At 42.4% G+C, this 19,046-nt stretch overlaps 1 protein-coding gene across 1 annotated transcript in view; it reads left to right on the top strand.

Annotated features, from left to right (window-relative positions):
* Positions 1-18,616, top strand: part of LOC104469674 (uromodulin-like 1) — a gene marked incomplete at its 3' end in the record, with an annotated part of 21,865 nt that extends 3,249 nt beyond the window's left edge. The window contains 9 exon segments of the mRNA XM_010084267.1: positions 1,594-1,836; positions 7,894-8,055; positions 8,455-8,561; positions 10,512-10,704; positions 11,652-11,792; positions 12,572-12,691; positions 14,450-14,704; positions 16,145-16,257; positions 18,397-18,616. Of these exon segments, the coding sequence (XP_010082569.1) occupies positions 1,594-1,836; positions 7,894-8,055; positions 8,455-8,561; positions 10,512-10,704; positions 11,652-11,792; positions 12,572-12,691; positions 14,450-14,704; positions 16,145-16,257; positions 18,397-18,616 (1,554 nt within the window).
* Positions 18,617-19,046: the final 430 nt, after the last annotated feature.

Below are 19,046 nucleotides of genomic sequence, written 5' to 3'. Positions count from 1 at the left end.
GAAGTGCCCTTGCCTCCAGGAAGGTGCCTGTGCCTCCATTTAGGAATTAAACAAAGAAAATCCATTTTTCTTCATGGTTGTTTGAACATTTAAGGCAGGGGACAACTTTCAGGCTGTTCTTATTTGAGCAGAAGCTAGGATCAGGGCTGGAGGAAGACCTTCTGGGTGACTTGATGTATTGTGGCCTATGGTATCTATCCCATTCTTTCTTCTGGACTGTCCTTGCACTACAAATAGGTCATTCTGTTCAATTGCACGTATCTTTTGTTTAGCTGGAAAGGTAAGCATGATAAAAGCACATGATTCCTAAGAACCTGTGGGATTTAATTGATTTTACATGTTTCATCTTCTCAGGCAGGAGATAATCTGTACAAATAAGATAAACTATAAATATTTTAATTGTATGCTTGTTGTGTATAGTATGTTAGCTTCAGTCTCTCTGTTGACTGGCCCTGATCCCCTCAGAGCTCTCAGAAATAACAATCCTGCCATACTTGAATCCTGCAGCTAATTCATATTTATCCTTATTAAAGCTTTTCTTGCTTTTTCTAAAGGATGATACAGGCATTTTAATTCTATGCTATCCATTTCCTAAATGGGACAGTCACCAAATGGGTGACTCAGCCCCTCTGTCTTGTGTGACATCTCATCAGGAGACAGCCTGTGACATGGTGGGAGGTTGCTCACTGCTAATGCTTAAACTCCATCTGGTTTTGTTGCTGCTGTTGTTGTTTGGGTTTCTTTGTATTGTTTTGTTGTGTTTTTTTTTTTTTCCTGCTCCCGCTCAAGTATTTGAGTTTTAAGTAAAGCATGTAACAAGTTCGCTCCTCATCATGACTCAGAAACTGAGTCCCATTCCCAGTCCTTTGTGAAATTCTGTAGCTAATGATCTTAACACTGACTTTGTTTGTACTGAAGTCAATGAACCACAGCAGCTCTCAAAGGGCCTGGTCTAATATGGTCTACTACAAATGCAGATAGGCAACGTCAGAGCGCCAGGAGTACCTTTTGTGTCAGATACCTGAAAGTCCTTTCCAGTGATGTCTGAGTAGCCAGTTTTAGCCTAGGGCAATGTCTGAAGGATGTCTTATTCCAGACATCTACCGTGACTCATTGGCCCATGAGTTCCTCGCCTTTTGTTCCCTTTATAGTCAGCAGAGAAAGAGCCTGGAGTGGATATCTAAAGTACTTGGATGACTCTGCCCTGGAAGTGCCTATTCTGCTCTACTGTTAATTTCTATTAACATATATTAATTTCCTTTATATGTACTTGGGTTAAATTGCCTTTTTCTGCTTTCCACCTGAAGGCACTGAGAGCTCTTTGTATTTTCTGCCAATCTGCATCCTTTTATGACTGAAGTAATGTCTATGACAAGCAGTCACTACTAATTCTTTCTTCTGTCCTTTTTCTGAAGTGACATTCTTCCTAACATCAGCCTTCCTGGAAATCATTCATCTGTGTTGGTTCTATCACTGCATTCTCCTAACAGTATTTTTAACTAGATAAAGAAGGGAACTTATGCTCTGGGGTGAAAAGTGAGTGCTGATCCTTTTCTTTCCTGTTTTTTTTTTTTTTTTTTTTTTCCTTCCTAGAAAAAGGCCTGTCTTTGCTAGGGTACCATCTTTGCAACTATAGCCTGACCAAAAATGTGTTTAAAATGCTTGCCTACCAAAAGTCCTATGAGAAAACCACTTCCTGTGGAGGATGGATACCATGGATGATGTGTCCTCGGACGTACTATAAAACGCAGTATCATACTGTTGAAGTCCCTGAAACCATCACTCTTACAGATTGCTGTGAAGGATATGAGCAAGTTGGACTCTACTGCTCTTTAGGTAAGTTTTAGTTAGATTAATAGTTGAAATAAATGTCTGATGGATGAGAATTCACTTAAACTGAGACATGTAAAGTCTTAATTCAGTTCTGGGCAATAGGTTTGGATTCACTGACATCAGTGAGTCTGCAAAAAGCTACAGTAAACTTGGTCCAACGTGGTAAGGAGTAGACATGAAAGACTGATGCTCCTGATTCTTGCTCTTTGCCACCCTTAGTCACAAATCATTAAAGTTCCAGGTAAACATGAAGAAAGCACTTGCTTGCTACCCCCATAGGGTCACATTAGTTGTCCTGGTTCAGGCCAATATCTGTGTCCAAGTGTGATAACTCACGTAGCCTTGACTGGTGCTGAGTGTGCTCTGAGCGTGCTTGCATTTACAGTAGGAGCTTTCTTCTCAGAAGTAATTCAGGATGCACTTAGGATAATATCTCCTTTGATCTGGAGCAGGGTCAGTTCCTAGGATGCAAACCGAATTTTGGGGTTAATTTAAAACAACCTGTGGCCTCAGGGCAAGTTAGTACCAACTGCTTTCTGATCAAAACTACATTAGGGCCCATTTTCTCAGGGTTTCCTTTGTTACCTAGGGCTATGTTGGATGACTAGAAACTGGTGAACCTTTTGGTGGGTCTGATCTAACTTCTGGGTTTTAAAAAGACTCTGCTCAGGAAGACTTAATAATCTTTGACTCAAGATGGAAGCTTTTTCCCCTTCCCACATCAGACCTACCAGCTGTCAAGGAATTCCGAATTTTAGCAGAAGTTGAGTAGCTGATGGAAGGGATTCCTTGGCTTGGGGAAAAGGAACTTTTTATTTATTTATTTATTTATTTTTTTTTTTTTTTTAATGGATAAAGCCACAGCTGTTTCAGTTGAACAGGCATCTTGGATTAGCTAGGCTGGCACTGAACTGCTCCAGCATCCAGAAAAGTTCTGCAGGACATAATTTTGTCTCCTACTTTCAGTATGATATTGCATTTTCTCCATTTCCCCTTTTCAAGTTATGCTCCTGAGCATTTACAGAGTCTCAACACTGGAACAGAATATCAAAAAGGAAAGGTCCTATTGCAGCCCTGGCCCTTGCTTTGGGTCATAAGACTTGAGTGACTCAGTTCTATGGGAATGTCCTCGAACCTGCTCCTGCATGGGATCATATAATGTGACATGAGAGGGTATGAGCCACATGTCTTGTCATGCGATCTGTCAAGAGCAATGTGTTCAGCTTTTAAGTTTCTTCAGAGCATTGGAAAATGAACCTCCAAATAATTTTTGCAAGATGTTTTCTTAACAGTTACTGGTAGAATATTGTGTCGAGCAGGAAAATGCTTTTAACAAAAAGATGGGAACACAGAGGTGGTCATTGCATTTTACTTGTTCTTAAAATGACTTGCTAGAGGAGAGGAATGAAAGCATAATTAGATACATATCATTCTTCATTTTTTGTATCCTGCAATTGTTTGGCTGTGATGTGGCTGTTATGGAGTGTCAGCCAGGGCAAAATTTGACCTGTAGGTTACAGTATATCCAGGCAGCCTTGTCAGACTGGCAAAGGACTCACTGTTGACCATCTGTGTTTTCCCACAAGTAGTTCCAGGCTGGGAAAAATCTCCAGTAGATCTAGTTTGTGTTGAATAGTCACTTCAGTAAGGTCTTTTTTATATTCATGCTTGTGCATACATGTGCGCACATATGTATCAAATGACAAGGCTAAGAAGCAATTGGAGAAAATTACTTTGTAATTCTGTAGTACAAGGAACTAGCTATGTCAGCAGAATATTGAAGAGTGACTAGCTAGTTATGGTTGTCTCTATTTTCACAAGAAGCACTCTGAGTGATCATGATTTTCAAGGTGTTTCAGAGCCTCTGAAAATCAAGACCGTCTTCTTGGGAGGAAAAAACGCACCCTGGCAACACTTTAAATATTTTTTCACAGTATCATTCTATGCCTTTTAAGAGGATCTCTAGGGATATTTTAGACTTGAGAGCTGTTCATGAGCTTATTTCATCTAACATTAACCAATCTGTAAATCTCTTGTAAAGCTTAGCTGCAGAATTTCCTCTCTGCCCTTGCCACATTGTTGATGAGCACTCTGGGCAGGTTTTTCCATGAAATACCCTGGTCACTTTGACTCTTTTTCCTGTCAAAGTTAATTTGGGAATATTTTAAACCATAAAATGATTTGTATAGCTTCTAGGTGATTTCTGTGTTTACATTATTCTGGTATCTTTGTTTTTCAGGGTATTACTCATAAATTCTGTGAATGGTAATGCACTGTCTAGACACAGTCTTAAATAAATGATGAAAAGAGAAACTGGAACTGCTGAAATTACTGCACAGCATGCTGTTGAACTACTTTTTTTTTTTTTCTTCTTGACGTTATCCATGCTGGCATGCTCTCCATTCTACTAGGAGTGGAAAGGTCTGCATGACCTTTTGCAATAACCTGCTCCTGGCCACTCCCCACCTTTCTTCCTAGAAGAAAACATTTACCCCTGTCTGGGATATGGCAGGCTCCACTTTTCTCATTTCTTTACTGTTGGGCAAGAAACGTCTAGATTATTAGCCAGGTTGCTCCAGTAGTTCTCACTAGTTGCCTGTCAATCCATTAGGATAGTATTAAAGACACAAACTACTTTATCTTTTTTTAAAATTAAAATTGCAAAGTTTAGTTTAGTATCTGAAAGTTAGGAAGTGCTGGAATTAATGCTAAAGGTAGAAATAAGTAAAAACAGTCTTTGTTTCCTCTCTTTGTGCCTATGCATGCAGATTAATAAAGTCTTTTAATTGCCTGATCTGGCACTGCCTTGCCCCAGGATCACGTGTCCCTTTGGTGCTCAGGGACGTTGGGGACCCTCTAAATTGCTCCCTGGCAATGCATCATCCCGACCTCCGTGCTCGGTGGGTGGTGCAGTGCTCTGCTGAGCCTCCCTCTGAATACAGAATTATTCATCACCTCTTGAGGTGAATCCTGGGGCAATTCACAGATGGCACTTTGTCTTCACGAAGCCTGCGGGAAGGAAGGGAGGTTCTCTGCCTTTCACAGCTGGGCAACCGAGCTGCAGAGAGACAGAGCAAACCATTCTGTGTGACCACTCTCTCACACCTAGGGTGCAGTTTTTTGTTTTTAAATTCATTCTTATTTTTATTTTTTGAGCTCTTAGTGCTGCTTTTAACAACTTGCACAGTTGGAGCACAGGGTCTCATGTCCTCGATGGCCTGATTGCTAAGCAAGTCCCAGGGCTGCAAGTCAGGTTCCTGTGAAACCCATGGCTCTGAAACATGTTTGTTGTATGATACTCCCAGCAGCCTGCAGGAATTTCTTTTGGGCAAAGATAGGGTCCAATTCTCCAGGCTAGTTTCCAGCTTCTTGTATGTTTATTTCTCCTGGCGGATGGTTTGGTGCCTACTTTCCGCCTTACTGCGTAAGATGAAAACATTCGTCTGAGCAGGTAAAGTCTAGCAATGCTCAAAGACCCCAAAAACAGGTTCATATGATGAAAACTGCCAGTCTGCCTTTGTAACAGGCTTTGCCAGGAGCTCTTTCTATAACCTCATAGATTTGTCTCCACCTTCTGATGCCTGAGACAAATACAGGGTTTTGGTCCCTGGCTCTGCCACACCCTCTGGATACAACCCAGTCTCTCCAGGTGGGAGAAGGGAGAAGAAGGAGGTTATGGCTGAGCTAATGGTGTCCCTCAGCATCTGTCCCCTGGGACATCCCCCCATCCTGTGGCCACAGCAGACCTGGCGGCTCTCCTACGGGCAGGCTGGCAACTGAGCTTTCGTTGCTAAGCACTGGATGCTGCATTTCTGCTTCTGTACGTTTAAGCAAATAACAGAGGAGAAAAGCCTGTACTTTATCTGACCGACAGAGGAGTTAGCTGGCTTGCTCCCCAGTGCTGGCAGTGTTGCTTGGTAGGTGACTGTCCCCAGGATGATTGAAGTCGAGAGCATAAATTGTATTTGCAAAGTGCATCTGGTACAATTAGGCAGAAATGTGATGTGAATCCATCTCTGTTTCCGCTGATCCAAAAATGATGACCTTTTGATTTTAAATAAATGGCTAGTGTGGCACTCGGCCAGGATTCAATAGCGTTTTCTGAGATTGTGTGTGACTCATTAAACCTTTTACACTGCAGTTAAACATGCCAACCAAAAAAAAAAAAAAAAAAAAGAAGACCCACATGGAAAAAACTGCTTTGAACCTCAAACCTTCTTAAACTGCACCTGAATCTCAGAGCTGGAGGGATTTACATGCTTGAGTCCAGCTTACCAAGATCCACCAGGAGCACTGCTAGTGTACTAACACAGGGAAATCCCTCTGTGCTCATGCCTGTGTGAGCTCCAGGTGCGAGAGGCTGCTTATCCTCCCTGCGTGGGAGGCTGGGACGGAGCAATCGCATGAGACTGGGAATGTGTGGGAGACTCGTCTAAGGGCAACTGAGGCCATATCACACCTTATTGTGGCTTTAGACTAGAAATCAGTAGGACGTGTTTGGGGGAATGGCCCATACATAGTGCCAGCCCCAGAGCCAGAAGCAGAAGTTCCTGGTCCATGCTGGGAAGCAGAATAGGACTGCTGGATCTTGCCAGACTCAGAAGTAACTTGAATAAAATTGCACAGGGTTGATTTTTTTTCCTTGATCTCCCACTGCAAAATTAGGCCTATAACTCAAAATGAACTTTGGAGGCAGAGTTGGTCCTCGGGAAGAATTAAGGAGGGCAAATGCCAATGGTTTGCAGGCATGAAAGTGCCCACACTAGGCTACCGTACGTAGCAGGACAAATCCTGCTCCCTGTAGGGCAGAGAGCCATTCATTAGGGCTGGGAGCAGGGGCAGAGTTTCCTAATTTGCTTCCCAGAGTTCTTGTGAGTCTAACACCAACTCCACTTGAAAGATGCTCACAGCCCTGTTAAACTTGCAGAGGGGGGACCTAGAATGTGCGTGTGGAAGCAAGTTACATAGACTTAGTTTAAATCTTGATTAATCAAGATCATTTGCCTGTTTAAGAAGGTTACTTTGCTGAGGCAAAAAAATCATAGATTCAATATTCCCTTCTGCTTCTCAGAAACTCCACATTTACTATTATTCAGAGTCTTGGGACAACAGAATTTATAAACCCACAGAAATGATGGTTCATGATAGATTTGTAGTTTGCTATGCACCTTTCATTTGCCATGGATTTTACTATGTTGAATGTAGTTTTGCTGCACTACAACCTGTTTCTATTGCAAGAAGAATTTTCATTTTTCTCCTGGCTGACTTTTATTGCCCAGTAATGGATCAAGAGGACCAAAAACCTGTAGGCACAAAATGTATGGAAAAGGGAAGTCCTTTAGGTTGATTGGAAAGACCAGACCTGAGCATTACTGGGAGATATGTTTGAGAGCGTGGGTGAAAGTAATGTTTGTAGAGCTTAGAAATATGTTCTTTCTCCCCCGGAGAATATGTGCTGGCATTGAGCCAGGACCACGGTCTGCCCTTGGTTTGGGAAGCCGTAACCTTCTGCCGTAGCTGCTCTCTCAGCAGGGCTGTACGGCGTGGGCTAGCGACCTCCCGGTGTGGCTGGCTGACTGATATGGAGCAGGTGTTAAATGAAGGTTAAATGAAAGGTTAAATGAAAGCTCCCAGTTTCTAGCTTAGACATTACCTGTTTCCTTTGATCATTATATGTTATTTGGATTAGTCATAGCTGACATCAGGCACATTTTCTGTTTTGCAGTGCTTCAACGTCTCCACATTTAGAAAGTACCTCTCTATCTGTCTGTCTGTCTATCTATCCATCCATTCATCCATAATTATTAACGGAAAATTATAAATTCTAAATTCCTGTAACAGAAATGTTATGAGAAAGAGAAAAATCTGAGAACATTTACACTCCTGAAATGAATTAATGGTATTTTAGGCTGCTATTTTCTCCCCATGAAAACCTCAGAACAGACACTCTTCTAAAATGAGGAGGAGGTGTTTGCTTTAAATTAAGTAGCACAATTTTATGGAAACAACTTTCTATATTTTTATTCTCAGAATTTTTTTTTTTTTTTTTTTTTTACTTAGCATTCAATAGATCAAGTATATTTGCCTCAAGACCTGGTATTTGTCCAATAGAGAATATGGAAAGATCTGATTATCGTTGCACATTTGACACTGAATGTCCAGGGCTTAAAAAATGCTGCAACTCATCCAAAGGAGCAGGCTGTGTGGATCCAATGCCAGAGGGTATGTTACTGATAAATTCAAGACTGCTTCTAATAGAAATGGGCTTAGTTTTTCCTTCAGAGCGTGGGAGTGGACAGGAAAACTGTTACCATAGCTGTTCATAAAACAAATACGGGAATCTGCCTTGGATCAGTTCCAGGATATTCAGTTTCAGGATTGCACCCGTGAGTGCTCAACCATGAGTGCTACAGGTCCAGCGGACCTTGCTCAGCTTCTCCTTTGCTGGTGCTGCTGCCTGCAGCATATGGTGAACACGGCCATAGCTGATGGCTGTACATGGGCCCTTCGTATTTGTAAAGTTAAAGCTTGCTTCGGTTACTCAGAGCCTTCCTATAGCTCTGTCACTTTCTATAGCATCAGACCTGAGTTGACTTGTCTCTTTTATTTTGTATGCTTCAGGAAGAACATTTTGGTATAATGCGACAGTGCTTGTGAAAATGGATTTTAATGAATTAATCAGAGTGGATTCCCACCTTCTGAATCATTCACGCCTTTTGCACTCCATGGTATGTACAAACACGAACACTCCCATGTGTTGCTCGTTGCCTCCACATTTCTGTTAGTAACTGCCATGTGCTCCACCACAGGAGGGATCTCATAGTCCTCTGTGCTGGGCATAATCTTCCCGGCCAGTCTCCCCCCTGTTGTTCCACCAGATTTTTTTGGGGGGCCCTAATTTATCCCTAATTGGTGAATGTCAGCCTCATCTTCAAGGAGCTCAAATAACACTGATTTATCAGCTCCCTTAAGAAAACTTTCAGGTGTCTTCCAAAGGCAATTTAAAGACATTCTGAAATATAGGATTTTTTTTCTTGCTTAAGCATAACCTTGTTCCAGGTCTGTCTCTGTTCAGTTTTGGGTCTATGGCTATCTGGATCTGATTTTCAAGACCTGCAAAGCATGGTGTTTTCTGATAAAGCATTTTGTGTTAAACCTTTCAAGAGACAAATCTGATCTATGGCACTGTGAATGGCAGGTGGACTCAGCATTGCCGGAAGTTTCGCTGTGCAACTTCAGGATTACAGCAGGGGACTGAGTCTGGGTCAAGGGTGTTTCATTGTCATTGTTGCCACAGAAGCAGCACTCAGGGAGATGGCAGGGTGTTGCTTTTGCTGTAGGACCAAGGCTTGGCCTCATGCAAGGATTAGCAGCGGCATTGGCAGCAACATGTGCCCGGCCATGTGACAGCAGCACAGCCCGCCTCTCCCTGTTCCTGACACGGCAGGTAGGAAGAGTCCGAGGCAACCAACCAAAACACAGACCTAGCAGAGGTGTGAGGCATGCTTCCTGAAAGGAGGGTCTGCAGGAAGAACCAGGCTACAAACAAAGCTTAGACAGGGGGCTTACTTTGTCCTCCTAGTGGCATTTAGGAAATGGATTGATAAACTGGGACAAAGATCCTCCAGGCCATAAACCTGAAGCATCTCCCTAGTACATATCACCATGCCAGGCTTGGATGTGGCCTTTGAAAGGTACCCAAGAGGGCAATTCCCTATTTCCCTACTTTTTTATTTCTACTCCTCCCCAGTTTCCAGATGGGAGTGGGCTAATAGCAAAGGAAACCCTTCTGCCATCATCAGCTATCACTGACAGGTAGAAGAATAGAAGGTAGCAGTAGCATGGGGCTGTTGTCTGAATTTACTTCTTCCTCCTACCTGAAGTCACCCTTCTCATATCCTAAAAAAGCAAGAAAGCCTGGTCGTGTCACTGTATGGTAAGGAATACAGGGCAGTGTTCTACCAAGAATTTCATATCTTGGTTTAAAGCAAGCTGTGGTGAAGTCAAACACTCAAAAACCAGGAAATATAAACTGAAGCTTTGCAATGAGCTGCTGCTCAGAGGAATGTCTTCCAGGCCCTGTCTGCTCCACTGACTCCTAGTGCTCAGCCCACCACCATGTCCCTTCTCTGATCCCTGACTCAGAGTTGTGGCGACTTGGTCAGTTGTGGGGTCTCTCTGTGGCTCCTAGTCCGAGACTTCTTTCTCAGTCTATTGCTTTTCTTCTTTTTCTTTCTATTCCCTTTGCCAGCAGTCTTTTTAGTTGCTTAAAGCAAGAAGTGTTGGACAACTTTATTACAGATGTACCATAATAGCATGTCTAAAGTATAATTCATCTATTGAGTCTTTGTTGTTTAGGCATTGCAAGCCAAAGAGACTTTTCCCATATCTTTCCGGGTTGCATTCTCCTGCTTAAGCATTTGAGATCTGACATGCAGCTCCACACCTCCCTTAGCTTGGCATTACTATACTGTAACTCTGTTGTGAAATGTGATAATAAGAAGAGCTCACCTTGCATAAATACAGACTTAAATGTTGCCACTTTGCTATGGTTTCTGAATTGGTGCTTTCTACAGTCAGATTATGATGATAATCATTGCATAGGTTATGCCTTATTGCCATACAGTTGTGCTGATAAAGGAATGAGATACTGAAATGTTTGTTTCCCTGTTTTCCAGATTACTGGTGCATTACATCCCTTGAATGCCTCTGTGCACCATATCCAGAGTAACCGTGCAGGAGTATATGCTGGGACGGTGGCCTCTCAGGTTCTCATTGGATTGCACCAGCCAGCTCCGCTAGTGGAGGTTTCTTCTTCCTTGAAGGACATAGTGAAGCGTATATATTAAGTGATTGACACAGAAGTGCAAGGTTAATTATTATAATCCTGTCATGGGGGGAAGCTTTTTCAGGGGGTTTCATCCCTCTTCACTTGGAATTTTATCTGTATGGCTATCAATCTGCTTTTAAAAATACAGTGTAGTGAAACTCGTAAACTTTGCAAACACAGCCCTAACCTATCCTTTATAGGATGGAGAGTTGTAGTTAGCTAATAATTATTTTGGAGTAAATAGTTTGGAGGAAAATACTCCTGCATCATTAATTAATTTTATTTTCTCCTCATAGCATAGCCCCACTTCATATGAAAAAGCAAAGGAGTTCAAATTTGTAGCACAATCATAAGTTGCACTAAAGGGACTCTTAAAAGAAGTGTTTTCTTGGGAAGCAGATATACTCTGCTTTTATGTGTTACTTCCAGTATCTTACATGAAACAAGGAATATTTATAGTCTGTTAATTACTATAGCGTATTATTACCTACTTTTAAAATTATAGGTAAATATTTAAATGTATTCAGTTTACATTATTTTAATCTCGTTACTACTGTGTAGTAGTCTAAACATTTTCACTCCTGAAATGCATCCATACGCACTGTTGTCATCACTTCTTATTCTCTGTTTACTTTTAAAAACTCAGTCCAACTTTCAGTGAAATCACTCGGTAGATCTCCTTCCCCCTGCTGCTGATGTTTCTTAGGTTTGGATGACATCCTGGAACTGTAAGCAAGAGCTGCCACTAACTGTCCTCTTGTTCCAAAGAATTGCAGTAAAAAGTGATAGGGTTATAAGTGAACAGGGGCTACTTTCAGGGAAGGGCAGTTTTCTGATTTCGTTGCACCCATATACATCTAGAATTGCTTCAGCAGAGTTACTGGAGATTTACACTGAATGTATCATATGCAGAGCCTGGTCTGCACACATTGCAGATCAATCTTGATGCTGCTATACATACCTGTGAAAGGTGTGTTCTTCTTCTTAGATGTCAATGAATGTTCCTATGCTGAATTCAACGCTTGTCCTGAGAAAAACACTTGTGTAAATCTGGAGGGTTATTACAGCTGTGATCCTCAGCATGAACATGCAGATGTCAACCCTCACCAGCTGAGCACAAGGAAGGAAGGTAGGAAATGCAGGTCTCACCTTTGGAAATACTGAGATGACTTTGTGGTCTATCACAGGAGTCAACTGCAAGGCAAAGATTTCTGGAGCCCACAGTGCCCCTTCTCCTCCTGTTGGGAGAAGATGCCACATAAGCCAGAGGTTAGCTATTTCTGATCAAAATGCAGTGTCTTTATTTCATGGTACTTGGTGGTTTCTCCTATCTCATCCTCAGCTGTCCTCACTCACCTGCCAGACCCTCTAGCTTCAGACCCTGACTGCTTCTTAGACTAAGTCATGCAGTGCCAGTTCACCTCCCCAGCCTCCTGGGGAAATATGATTTGTAACACTATTTGTACATGAACTCTCCTTCCCATTTTGACTGCATGACTGCAGCTGGGACTCAGGGGTTGTATAATCCCACCCTGGATTACACAGGGTCCTCTGCTAGAGGCAGGGGGGGGGTTGCAATGAGTGGGATAATTTTTTGGTTCAGCATAATAAAGAGGCATGTACTTACAGCCCCCAGACATCAATTGGCTGGCTAATAAGGATAATGAGATAAATAAGTGCTTGCAGATTCAATGCTTTAGTTAGAAGACAATTTTATAATCCTTTAATCTCAAAAATTAAGATCATGTATTACTTTATGTTTTTGTGATATGATAATACATTTATTTTCATTTCTATTTATATTACTTCTATTGCTGCTTTTTAGCTGTAGAAAACATCAATGGTATTATTTTGGATTTGCTTTGTTAGGAATGCTTTAACTCTTTGATAATACTGTATTTCCCCTAGGCATGGCAGCATCTACTCCAAGTTCAGCGTTGGATCTTATTAACACTAGCAATAGCTCTCTGTCTATAAGTAATTCAAGTCTCTTGTCCATGACTAACGAATCTACAGATGCTGGGTGCTGTAAGTAACTTTGGATTTGAATTAATATTGTCTTGCTTTTAATTCAGCCACTCTCTGATCCCTTTGTCCTGAGGCTGGTTGAGTTATAGGAGGGTGTTCACAGAAGCTGGTAGTAGTTCTGGAGTGAATCTCCACATATGGAAACTTAAAGAGAGGCTTCCTCAACAGAACGTTTTGCCTGGGGGCTGTGGTGCTGTGAAGTGGTCGCTGGAGAAGCCCCACTGTTGTCCCCATGGCTACTGAAGGGAACTGGCCTCCTGGAAGTGGAGGTGGCTGCACTGGGCTCCTTGAGCCACTTGTGTCTGGTGAGCCGTTCAAGTGCAGGTCCCATCACAGGTCTTTGTGCTGGATAATCCTCCAGCACGAGAGGCATGACAGCAAGGGCTGTGCGAGGCCAGCACCACTCACTCGCCCTGGACTCAGCTGACTGCGTGTCTCAGGCTGGTCCTGGAACAAGGTGTGGGAGGATATGCTACTGACACTAGGAGCTCCTCCTGGCAATGGCCACAGGGATGTGGGCCTCTTGCTTTTGAGTCCATGAAGATGGTGGGGGACATGGGTCAGGGAGGTTGGCTGCAGCCAGCCTACACTGGAGTTAGCCTTTGTGAGTACTCTCCCTGCTGTACGTGATAGCTGTCTGAGGGACTATGATAGGAACAAACCCCAGCAGGTTTGTCTTTATATGGGTGACTTTGGCCCTTTCAGGTGAGAGTTGTCACAATCCTTTTATAACAACATCCTGTTCTTGTGGGAGGAAATATCTGTAAGTAGTTCTTTGCCTTGTTCAGAGAGACAGGCTGGGTATTCTTGATCTTCATCCACAACTTCTGATCCAAGATGAAGCTAGAGGAATTAAACTGAAGTCCTTCTAGAGCAGGAGTGGTATGGCATTGGGTGCATTTGACAACCACATGACTCAGGCCTAGAAAAAATTGTGTCCTACTGAAATAATTTAGGAAAACAACCCTTTTTCTTGGGCTAACCATTAGCATGAAAGAATGGAAGTTGTGGCAGCAGCATGCCATGGTCTCTAGGTTAGCATGTGTGATGATGTTCATCTCACCTGACTCCTGCTGTCTACAGAAGAGTTGTCTAGTCTGTGCTCACCATCTGATCTCGCTCTCTCTAGTTAGTGGAGACAGACAGGCTCTGCTAGAGGGCAATTCATCTTACCAAATTTAGACACCTCCTCCTCCTTCAAGGAGAGGGGTTATCTCTGAAGGGTCTTGTCTTTTCCCATTGACATGACAATGATTGCACTGGACTAGAGTGGCATAAATAGGTAAAATGCCACCCACCGCTCTGCCCCCACCCTTTAAAACCTGGGGTCTGTGGGGTTTTTCCAGGCATAAATCAAGGCAGCCTTTGCCTGAAGAGGTGCATTTTGATAATTAAAGTGACAAGAGGTAAAGCAGGTGTCAACATATGTAGAGTACACAGATTCACTATTCCAAACCTATTGCTGTTGCCTGAAGCTGTAGCTCACTGGCTGATCATTAGTGTTACTAGAGATTCAACACAAATACATATAGTTAAAGGAAATAAAAAGAGTAAGCACTCAATCACTCTAGTGGGATGGTTCATGGACAAGGGGACCTGGTAGTGTGAGAAGGGCAGAATCTGTCCTGATGTAAAGAGGAGGTTCCTCTGTTGATTATCAAAGTGCTTGTCTATAGTGGATTTCAAATAATGCTTTAACAATGCTTTAAAGATGAAATGTTGCTTTTTCTGTGATGACTCTTCCTGGGACTGCCATAGATCCCTCTGCAGTTAGAAACCACCGAATCTTCAGCGTCACCAGCAACAGTTTTGAAATGTCCTGGCATGTCACTTCTACTCTGAACCATACTTTCCAAGTCCAAGTGTTCAAGGGCAAAGAGATTGTACAAAACCTAAAGACAGAGGAAATGAAAATGGATGTGTCTGGACTGGAAGCAGGTATGATGTATTCAGTAGAGATCAGCTATGAAAGTTGTGGAAAAACCAGCATCTCCCATCAAAATGTTAAAACAGGTAAATATCCACTTTAAAATGTACATTCTCTCTGTTCCTCCCCTCCCCTGTCTCACCTGTATTTCAGCAATGATCCATTTGGTCCTCCCTGAGCTCCATTTGCCACCTCCTTCAGCACTTTTTCTCTCCTCTATCCCAACATCTGCAGCACGAACTATTAGGCAGCAAAGCTCTGGCTTTGGTTCTTTAGTTGATAAAGGCAGCATTGGAACTGACTCAGACTATTACACATATCAGGCTGAGCTAGAATTTTTTTTTTTTTTTTGTGGGGTGGGGGGGAGGTGTGTGTGTGTGTGTGCCTGGCACTGCATTCTGCTGCCACCCCCATTTTTCCTGGTTGACAGCTGTGGCCAGTGAGAAATCCAATCAACTGGTTTGTCAAAGGCTCAGCTGAGCTAATAAGAGTGCCCAGAGGAAGGCCGGATTCAGCTGAATATTTGTAAGTGACCAGGATTACAGGGAATAACATGGGCTGTGCAAGAAAGCTTGCAGAATACCTGTATAATTTTTTTTCAACTAGCTAGTGGTGCTAGCTCCCTGAGACCCTAGTATGTTGATCAAACATAATTTTGCCTTTTCTTTATCCTTAAATTATTTCCTAAGCCTTTATGCAAGTAAAGAAATGAATCTCTCCCCATTTTCTTCAAAAAGCAGGGAGTGAACTATTTAATACTGGCCCCAGTGAGAATGTTGCTGTTTGTATTTATCCATAAGAGCTTTCCCTTTGATCAGATGAGGGATAACTCCAGTTTGAGTCAGAAGGAAATTACTCCCTTTGTAGAGGGCAAGTAGGAGGTCTAGTGGTTACAGAAACAGGGGGCTGCTGAACTTCAGAGTATGAAGTTGCAGCCCTTGAGAAAAAGAAGAGCTTTCTAAAGATCAGTCCAAAGAGTAACAGCCTCAGATTGTTTATACAGGTTAAAGTGGTTAATAGATTCCTTGGCTCTTGGTTTTGGCTCATGTGCTCTGTACATTGTCTGTCAGGGCTTACCAGACAGAGAATTGGCACGAACTGTTTTTTGTTATTGTTTTCAGTTTTAGAATATATTTGCTATTCATGCTATGAAGATCAGGAAAAAAACAATAATTGTGACTGGTGGACCAGAGGTGAACTCGCAGGCAATTCAACCCTGGATGTAGCTCAAATGCAGCAGTTACGTAGGGCCAGGTCCACAAGGATATGTTTATGTCCAGTTCTCATGCAGTTGTAATTAGACACCTAAATATCTTTATAGACCTGATGTAAGTGCATCTCCTCAATGTATAGGAAGCTCGTAACAAAATATGGGCTTTATTTTCTTGGTTTAATACCAAATTCTCTCAACCTTCTCCTCGTCTTCTCCCTCCCTCATCTGAGATTTTGGTCTGGGTACACCAGTTTTGACTGAATCCTTTCCTCTTCTGCTTTGCCAGTGTGTGTTTTAATATTGTGTCCTACAGAAGCCAAGATATTTGGTATTACTATGAGGATTCTCAACTACAACTTCACTGGTGATTTCCTTAATGCCAGCAGCTCAGCATATGAAGAATTTTCAAGACTGTTGCTTACAGAGGTAATGCTAAAATATCTGTGGGCAATAGAGTTTTTTTTTCAATTTAGGATTTATTTAATTTAATAGAAGATTTTCTGCCTGGCTGAAATATCCCTTGAAAATCACCATACTGTTTCCTGTGACCTTTGTAATTAAAACAAAATTCAACTGACTAAAGAGATCAAGCCCTTGGCCTTATTAGCAATGGAGTAAATAAGAATTTTCCCCTACAGAAGAGTAAAGGAATTAAAAATGCAGGCATGCAGCTCAGACTCCTTTCCTTGGATCTTTAGTTTGCAATAAACTCACACTAAATTGACTTGGGGCTTTTTAATGGATTACTGAAATGACATTGCTGGCATTAATTTCAGCGTTGTTTTCTCCATAAATGCCTGACTGCTCTCAAAGCTCTTTCTTCTTTCAGGAAAAGCGTCCAGGTCAGGCTTTCTTCTCCAGCCCCACTCTTTGCATGCACACATGTAACCACTGGACACGCTCAGGTGTAATCAGCCATAAACAAAACCTGAGTCATGAAATCTGTTACCAGATCTCAGCATCACAAACAGGGGGGACGTTTCAGACGCAGTGATCTCTTTTCAGTTTGGTTTTTTTGTGTGTGTGTGTGTGTGTGTGTAGAAGACAGGGTCCAAACAGAGGAACTGGGACCTCCGTTGAAAACAAGACTTTTCCAAAACAAAGGAGAACTCGTAAACCTATGTGAATATAAATCCAAGGGGAAAAAAAAAATAATGGGGCTATACCGTCAAAGGCAGCATAGAAGAGGCATTTTCTCATGAGAAATTGCAAGCTGAAACTCCTGACGTGGTTTTATTTCCCATAGCTGCAAATGTTTGCTTTTGCTGTGCAGGAGGATTTTTGTGAGTGAATCTCCTCAGAGACTAATGCAGACTTAATTGGCATCATGGGGTTGGGAAGGAAAAAGAGCGTTGCCCATCTGTGTTTCTTCTGCCTCCTTGGGTGTTTGGGAGCATGACATGCCCCTCCTGCTTCCTCTCTCCTCTATTTTTCTTGCCTCTCCACCCTGATCTGAACTTGGACCAGTTAAACAGCTTGTTTGTAGGAATTTTTGGATCAAACTCTGGCTGAATGGGAACAAAGCTGTGTTGATATATGGTGCTGCATTACATGCTCAAAGGCATGCTTTGAGGTGTACATAGGAACAAAAGGTTCAAGCATGGAGATGGCTTCTAGAGACATAAGGTGAACTGCCAACCCCTGCACAGCTCAAATACTGACAGCAGTATGCCAGCTTTAACGTTCAGAGCAACCCCATTTGTTCAGCTCATGTGTCTGCTTGCCAGATCAGTAATAAACTGTGGTGTAATTGTGATATTGCCTTGAAGTTGGGCTTTCTCAAACACATTTTCTTGAAGTTATTCACCCTCATTTTTCTTGTCTCTCATCCTGGGATTTGTCATTTGACTCATCTGCAGGCTGGACTTGGACTGGTGAGTTTCAAATAATCTCTGGGAGCTAAAGCTATGCCCATGCTGGTAAACGTAACATTTACTGAACCATTCTGTGGCAGTGACACCAGCTGGCACAAACCAGCCTGCATTCATTCAGTTGGGTCTTCCAAAATATCGTGGTCGCATTCAGATTGCCTGTTGGGACTGGCCCCTGGCCTATGCTAAGTGTCAGACTCTGGCCACTGCCTAGGTGGCAGCAGGCAAAATCAAGCCAGAGTCTGCTCCAGGAACAGTGGAGCTGACCAAGTTCCAGTGTCTGGCACCACAGAGTTGAATATATAGGAGGCTTGGGACAAAAAGCTTATGTGACATACAGAGCTAATGTCAAGGGTCTGATGCATGCAGACTTACTGGGCCAATTCAGCTGTGATGCAGGCAAAAAGGGGCAGAAGGAATTCTGCTCACTTGAGCCAAAATGAAATTTGGTTTGTAAGACAAGTGCTCATATCGGTACCATTTTCAAGGGTACCTAGGTGCACCAAGGAGACTCATATGTCTCTGTGCTTCAATAATCTCTGAACACTAAACTTCTGAAACACTCTGAAACTTTTATTTTTGCAACATTTTCTATATTGTGCATATATAAATCTTTTAAATGGTACCACCATAGTTCAGTTTTAAAAGGAGCTGTTGGGTTCCTAATTGTCGATGCTTCTCTCCCTTTGCTCAGCTTGAAAATTCATTTCCATCTAACGTTTCTGCCTTATACAAGTCTGGGAAGCTGAAAGTGCAAACTGAATCCCTGCAAGCTGGAAGCATCATTGTGAGGCTCAGAATAACTGTGCAGGATCCCAAGTTTCCAGTTGATGTCTCCACATTTGCCCCAGTGATTTCCTACTTGCACAATGGCTCTGTGCTTTTGGTGGATCACCAAAACACTGCAGTAGAAGGTAAATTTTTTTTTTTTTTTATTTTTTTGCTTCCAAACAACCAAACAGGGATTGTATTTTGATCACACACAGTATCACCAGCATTCTTCAAGAAAAATGTTTTATAAAGGGACAAAGTATGTGGTTTGTTGGAGGGAAAACCATGACGTGAGAACTCCTCCATGGGCTTTTATCTGTAAGCCCAGAAGGGATCAGAAGAAGGAGCATTGTCCATCCTTGGGTATCTGCAGGCAGTGCTTCCCTCAGCTGTGTTTAAGGACGAGTGGAGGCCTTGATTCCCCTGTTAATTTTCTGCCTTCGTCTCTTTGTGAGCAGTTTGAATTTTGCCATGTCTTACTTGCACTGAATTGCGGATAGGATTCACGTGGAGTATTTGCAGACTTTAGATACACATGCCCTTTAGACAGTTTTGTGCTTCAAGGCTATGGGG

Source organism: Pterocles gutturalis, unplaced genomic scaffold (assembly GCF_000699245.1).
Source record: "Pterocles gutturalis isolate BGI_N339 unplaced genomic scaffold, ASM69924v1 scaffold37695, whole genome shotgun sequence".
Taxonomy (NCBI): domain Eukaryota; kingdom Metazoa; phylum Chordata; class Aves; order Pterocliformes; family Pteroclidae; genus Pterocles; species Pterocles gutturalis.
Note: the sequence above shows the minus strand (reverse complement) of the source record. Positions and strands in the feature narration are given on the sequence as shown.